The sequence below is a fragment of the Phoenix dactylifera genome, chromosome 3 (assembly GCF_051530095.1).
Source record: "Phoenix dactylifera cultivar Ajwa chromosome 3, Ajwa_hap1_PhDact_Kaust_v1.1, whole genome shotgun sequence".
In the NCBI taxonomy this organism is placed as follows: Eukaryota; Viridiplantae; Streptophyta; class Magnoliopsida; order Arecales; family Arecaceae; genus Phoenix; species Phoenix dactylifera.
Window position 1 is genome coordinate 41438594 of NC_143192.1, and position 6667 is coordinate 41445260.

A 6667-nucleotide genomic window follows, 5' to 3' on the forward strand; every position below is an offset into this window, starting at 1 on the left:
CATCAGGCAGTGGAGGTCATTGACATCTGGGACCCCCCTCCCGTGCATGACTATCCATTGTGATCCATTTTGCCCCCCCCCCCCCCCCCCCCCAAAAAATATATATATATATATATATATTTCAACCAAAAAGCAACCACATAGCCATCAGTTGTGTTACGGTACAATTGATTAATAGACAGCAAAGGATAAGAACAATTTATTCAAAAGACTTGCATTACCTTACACTGTAGTTAATTGTATCCGTTGAGAATAAAGAAAGTTATATCAGAATTTTTGGTCCGCTTTATAAATAAGGCCGAAGATTAGCGTTTTTCTTTACAAAATTGAAAACATTAACATATATGAAAGGAAGTCGTATCATAACACCAACAGGACAAGATGGAAATGGTATTTTCCTTAAATAAAGACAAGATTTTTATAATATTCTTGGAAAATCTCATACAGGAGATTGCACTGGAAATCATTCTTGCATGATGGCAGGGTCCCCTTTTTATTTTTCTCGAAAACCAACATAAGACTAGAAACATAAAAAGAAGGAGCTGACCCCTCGGGACTCAGCATAACCATTATAACAAGCACTAAGTAGGTACCAATTAGTTTATTTTGCCCTCGGGAGTGGCAAGCAGGTGCAGGAAGGGAGAGCCCACCCCAGTCGGGGTCGCTTCACCTCGCCAGGACCGAGACATCTTCGCTCCCAACCGAGAGTCCATCCCCGGAGTAATCCGAGAACTGCTCGTCGGCCTTGGACAGGGTATAGGCCACGTCCACCATGGTCGGCCGCTTAGACGGATCCCGCTGCAGGCACGCCTTGGCCACGTTCAGCACGGTCACCACGGTGTCGATGGGGCAGGACTGCTCCCTCAACACCGGATCCATCCAGGCGACCACATTCGCCTCCGTCCTCTGGAACACCACCTCCGCCTCCACCCACAGGGCCTCCCCCTCCTCGCTTACCGCCTCCTTCCCCGAGATCAGCTCCAACAGCACCACCCCGTAGGCGAACACGTCCATCTTGGTGGTGACCAGCCCGTCGGCGAGGTACTCGGGGGCGATGTAGCCCTGGGTGCCGACGATGTGGGTGGTGACGGCGTTGATGCCGGTCTTGGCGAGGCCGAAGTTGGCGATCTTGGCGTGGAGCTTTGAGTCCAACAGCACATTGCTGCTCTTGATGTCTTTGTGGACGACGCGGGGCCAGGTGTGCTCGTGGATGTACTGGAGGCCGTGGGCGAGGTCGAGGGCGATGCGGAGGCGGGAGCGCCAGTCGAGCCGGCGGGTGGGGGCGGCGTCGTGGAGCCACGAGTGGAGGGAGCCGTTCGCCACGTACTCGTACACCAGGTAGCAGGTGCCATCCTCCGGGTCAATGCAAAAGCCTTCCAGCTTCACCAGGTTGGTGTGGTTCACCTGATTGTCAATAATATTTTATTACACTTCCATCCGTGACCGGTGATGAAGGAAATCGAAGGCTGACCAAGTCAGGCCTTGTTCGCTTGGGGCATTCATTTCACCTTTTGTAATGATTCCACTACTTAACATCATTTTCAATGGGCATCATCATAGCCCGTGATTAGCTTTTGTATATTTGGGTCAGTGGATTGATTTTAATAGGCTGTTCAAGGGTGCTAAAAGTTCCAAACGTAGTGCATCTAGAAAGACAGTGCTCGGAACCAACTGCATTAAGCCAATGCTTCAGTGTCTAGTTGGAATAATTGTAATCGTCTCTCGATCTTTTTGAATAATATATTTGTAAAATGGCAGGAAGGAGCCCATAGGCTAAACTTTATTCTGCAGGACTCTTGGCTGACTATGGGCATCAAGACTGTACAGATATAATATAAGATGTGGATTAAAGCCAAAGACACATTTGTCAATGAATGGAAGATGACTTGTCATGCACTGAGCCAGTAAAGAGATGACTATGTTAATTGTAGGATGAAAAGTTAGGCGGAAGCGTGGACAGCAATAAGTCGTGCGAGGGAAATTATATGTAAGAGACAAATATAGTTGCTTAGCTAACACAATTAATGTTTAGAGACTCACACAAATGCTTACTTTCTAATTGAGTACTCGACTGAGGACACCTTAACAAGCAAGCATAAACTAATTAAAAAAAAAATCAATCTAAAACAAGCAAACAAAGAAAAATCAAAATGGCTGAAGTCATCATCGATCATACTTAATTGACTATGTTTGATTAGATTCCAAAGTAACTATGGCTTTCATCATATGCCTGCCGTATCAACTCCAGCAAAGGTAGAGAAACGAGCTGATGATTTGGGAGGCCTACTAGAAAGAGCAGATATTTTTTGTCTTCTAAAACAAGCTACCCAATATTGTTGTGGACCGAGTAGGGGAGGGTTCTCTAAACTGGTGAAAGAAAGCTTACATTTTGACCTTTTGAAATGTATTCATATTAGGATTGTATGAGCCATCTATTATAGTAAAAAAAAAAAAAAAAAACTACCAAAAAGTCTAGTAGGTGACGGATGATGGGAATTGGCGTGTTAACTCGGTCCAATTTGAATCCAAGACCTTTTCCTACCGAGAAGTAGATAGATACAAAAGTGATTACTGAGAGTACCTATTAATTAAACTAACTGTGAATATACTTGAAAATCAGGTCTAAATAAAAGAATATCTAAGTACCTTCTGCAAGATCTTGAGCTCTTCGCAGGCGTTCCACTTCATCTTCTTGATGGCGAACACCTCCCCATCGATCGTCCCCTTGTACACCGTTCCCTGGATCAGACAGCTATAATCGAAATCAGACGTGGCCCGGCGCAGCTCCTCGATCTGGTAAAGCTTGTACTTGTCCAGCAACTCCGAGATGTCCGTCATCAGCTTCACATCCGACCCACTCCTCGCAAACCTCCTCTCCCCACTTCCCTTATTATTCCACCCAACATCCCCCTTTCTCTTTCTCGCTTCTCTCCTCCTCTTCTTTCTTTCCCCTAAAAACAGCACCAAGACCAACGCGAGCAAGATTGCGAAGAGTCCCATGCCGACTGCTAACCCCACGATGACTCCCGTCCTATCCCTCTTCTCGACGACGGTGGAGGATGGTGGTGGTGGGGGCGAAGGCGAAGGCGAAGGGGAGGACGAGTTCGATAGCAGCAGCGGGGGAGGGAACTTGGAAACGGGAATTAGAATCACAGAGAAAGCCTCGACGGCTGTCTCCGCGCCGTTGAGCGAGATCAGAGACTGGACGGTGGTCCCGAAATTTGATGCGATGGAGGAGTAGGAATCGGAGGGCTGGAAGACGTAGCTGACGATACTGACGGTGGTGCTGCTGTTGTCGTTGATGAGGGTATTGGTGTTATTGGGGCACTGGCAGAAGATGGGGAAGACGGTGATGACGCCGATGGAGAGGTTGGTGGGGACGAGGGTGGGGTTGACGAGTTCGACGGCCTGGTAGCCTGTGAGGTTCTGGAAGTTGGTGGTGGAGAGGATGTAGAAGGTGTCGCCGCCTTTGATCTGGTAATCGACGAGGGCGTATGAGTGGTTGTCGACGCAGGAGCAGATGAGGGGGACGAGAAGGGGCTGGCCGGAGCTGAGGACGGCGGTGGAGTTGTCGGTGATGTTGCTGGCCCGGGCGATCGATAGGGTGCTCACGCCGAAGAGGTCGCTGACCGAGGCCAGGTCGTCCCCGCCGCTAGCGCGGTACAGGGCGTAGGCGCGGCACGGATACACCGACCGGTTGGCTATGCAGGTGAAGCCGCGGCATGGGTAGACGGACTTCTCGGCTGCGCAATTGTAGTTGTCGGTTCCCGGGCGGGAGGATCCCGATTGGGCGTGAGATGACGGGAGTATTAGGGCGAGAAACAGGAGGAGGAGGAGGGGAAGAAGGGGGTGGGCACCGTCTCTTCTCATTCTTTTTTGGGTTTCTTGGTTGGTTGGGGGAGATCCGCAGCTTGCAGATGAGGAGATGATTTTGTTCTTAAGCAAAAAAGATATTTTAACTTCTTAATGGCTTTCGTCATAGGTTTTTGGTAGCAGTCGGAGACGGGAGAGGGGCAGTCGATTCAAAGTCAATGGTCTTCTGTCGCTGTCGTTTTGGAAACGGAACAGCGAAGTCCGCAAGCGGTGCGTATGTCATCAGGCGGACAAAGAGGTTGCAGGGGCCAATCCAGCCAGCTTTAGGTGACTCCTCCGGATGACCATAGCTTCTGGATCAATAGTGCCGCAGGAAAAATTGACCATCCAAGCTCTGGATTCGGCCGAGTTTTTGATAAATGGATCGATTGTCCAGCTCTATAAACTTTCTAGCGAAGCGCATTTGAGAAATTACCACACGGAACATTAAAAAATATGAGCTATCAAATCTTCGGCCAAAAATCATGATCGTCTCAACCACATTAGAGGGAGATGGCATGGTTCTTTTTCTTCATGGGACAAGTATTGAGTGCTCCAAGATTTTCTTCTTCTTTTTTTACAAAAAAAATTCAAACTATGGATCTAGAATTCAAATTTTGGCGCACTGATGTATGACAAATCCATATGCGTAGTAATTCCATATCTTATTGTTGTTAAATTTTGGTCGGTCATTCATGGATATCGTGGCAGCTTCGAATAAAAGAAAATTTTGATTGGGATTTCAGCAACTAACCATCGAAATGGCAGTTTACTGTCCCGAGGAGGATGAACTGATCACATTGAGGGTTCATGTCGTGATAGAGCATGTAAGTCGTATGTTTGATGCATTGACCAAGTGTATTGCTTGGTTTAGTGTTGGTCGTTTATTAGCCTGAGGCATGTTAGGCATGTAATGCAGACAATGCTGGGAGATATCGTTCGGAGGTTATTCCTTTTTAAAAAATAACTTTTTATTTTTTAGGCTCCAAGATGTTGCTGTAATAATCCAGATTTTTGGATTTGTGGACCGGCCTGGAGTAGCCAAGCCTGACCCGAGCTGCCTTAGCTCACCAACCCATCCGTGCGCCAGCCCGAAGTGGCTAGGCCCACGACCCGCGATGCCTCCCATGCGTGGCACGTGAGGAAAAATTGGAGAAGAAGGAGTCTTCTTCCTCCCGATCTCGATTGCAATCGAGCAGAATACCAGAAATTTTAAGGCAAACCGAAGACCGGATCTCACCTATTTAAAACCTCATCCTCCTCCTTGAGACCCATCAAAGATTAGGAGAAAAATCACTACATAATCCGAGCTCTCTTCCGGATCCTTCTTTGTCGATTCGTTGCCGGAGAGCCCCTGGAGCGCCTTGCTGGACCGAGGTAAGGCTCCTCCTCTTTCTCTTTCTTCTCTGAAGTTTTCATTCTTGTTCGCTGTGATTGGAGCCAGTGAATTGCCCAAAAATGGCTAAAATAGGCGTGCCCTGTTTCGGTTGGCTAGGGCTACGGCCGCTGTGGCCCTTGTTCAGTGGGGGTGGGCTACCACGGCCGCCACCCCCCCTTGGATATGCGAGAAGGAAAAGAGGAAGGGGCAGTCGCTCGTGAAGAGAGGGAAGAAAGTTTCTCTCTCTTCTTATTTCTTCTCTTCTCTCTTTTTCTCTCTCTACCTAGATTGTCTATATTTAGGATTGTTGGACCTAGTAAGGATGTCTTTCAGTGACTTTTGGTTGGCTTTGGTAAAGGGCTCAGGTTCATAGTCGTTGGGCGGCATGCCAGCCCTCTACCACAGCACTTATTAAGAAGGTTTGAATTTTATCATCATCAATCTTTATTGAACTATCTATACTATAGCCTGTCTCTTGAGTTAACTTGTTAGACTAATTGGATCCGATCAATTCGAGCACCCAGATGTTACTACCTGATTGACCCCAGTAGAGGGTCCTGGTCAAGTGTCGTTACGACTATCCATTACGCTAACTTTATTCCGACCATTGCTGAGTACTACTGGACTCTATCATTATGAATCTCTGTTGTGTTACTTGTACCGTGGTCTGATTCTTGTTTCACGATTTGACAAGTTGGATTGGCCAGAGCGGACCAACTTGGATCGTCGGACGTTGCTACCTAGTCGACCCTATCCGTCCTGCACCCGACTATTGCCAACCACCATTGGATCCATAATTGATAACCCTTAATCTATTGCCTTGCTTGGATATATGTTTCTTGATCAGATAGACTGAATTATGCTGTATTAACTGATTCAAACAATTGGGCATTATCATCTAGCTAGTTTCGTATATCTTCCTATATGAATCCATTTTCACAGTCAGTTATGATTTTGTACGGGGCTACAATTATCCGAGCAGAATAAAGCTTAACAAGATCTTATACTCTAGTTTCTTTCTCTTTCTATTGGTATTTTCTCTCTTTAACTTGATCCGAGAAAATCCTTGGTTGAAAGGGTTGCTAGGTAGTCATGGGTTGCTACATGATGGTAGACCTTTTGGTCGATCAGTAGAGAGTTTTAGGTTGTTGGATATATCGAATAATTTTTGATGTTAATTTGGTTCTATAGAAAAACAATCTTTTGGGCAAGAGGATTTTAAGCAGGGTTCTGCGCACCCTAATTTGTAAAATGCAGTGCGGGCAACTGATTAGTTTGTCTGGGTTGTTGGCAAACAGATAAAAATTCTTATACACTGACCTACATGAGATAAATATTTTTGTACATATATATATATATATATATATATGATATGCTAATGATTCAGATAAGTAAGAACAAGAATAGTTTTATGATAGTTTTAGTATTAAATCATAT

At 46.3% G+C, this 6667-nt stretch overlaps 1 protein-coding gene across 1 annotated transcript; it reads right to left on the reverse strand.

Moving 5' to 3' along the window:
* Positions 1 to 393: 393 nt before the first annotated feature.
* Positions 394 to 4538, reverse strand: LOC103702746 (serine/threonine receptor-like kinase NFP). The gene is made up of 2 exons (XM_039123506.3): positions 2647 to 4538; positions 394 to 1404 (listed from the first exon to the last, which is right to left on the reverse strand). Exons 1-2 carry the CDS (start codon positions 3868 to 3870, stop codon positions 667 to 669), a joined length of 1962 nt encoding a protein of 653 aa, XP_038979434.3. The 5' UTR covers positions 3871 to 4538; the 3' UTR covers positions 394 to 666.
* Positions 4539 to 6667: the final 2129 nt, after the last annotated feature.

What these genes read in the sequence shown, in the direction of transcription:
- LOC103702746 (XM_039123506.3), bottom strand. Translation starts at nt 3,870, where the DNA reads ATGAGAAGAGACGGTGCCCACCCCCTTCTTCCCCTCCTCCTCCTCCTG. An exon ending in AGCTCAAGATCTTGCAGAAG is followed by an intron (nt 1,405 to 2,646) that starts GTACTTAGATAT and finishes ATTGACAATCAG; the next exon opens with GTGAACCACACCAACCTGGT.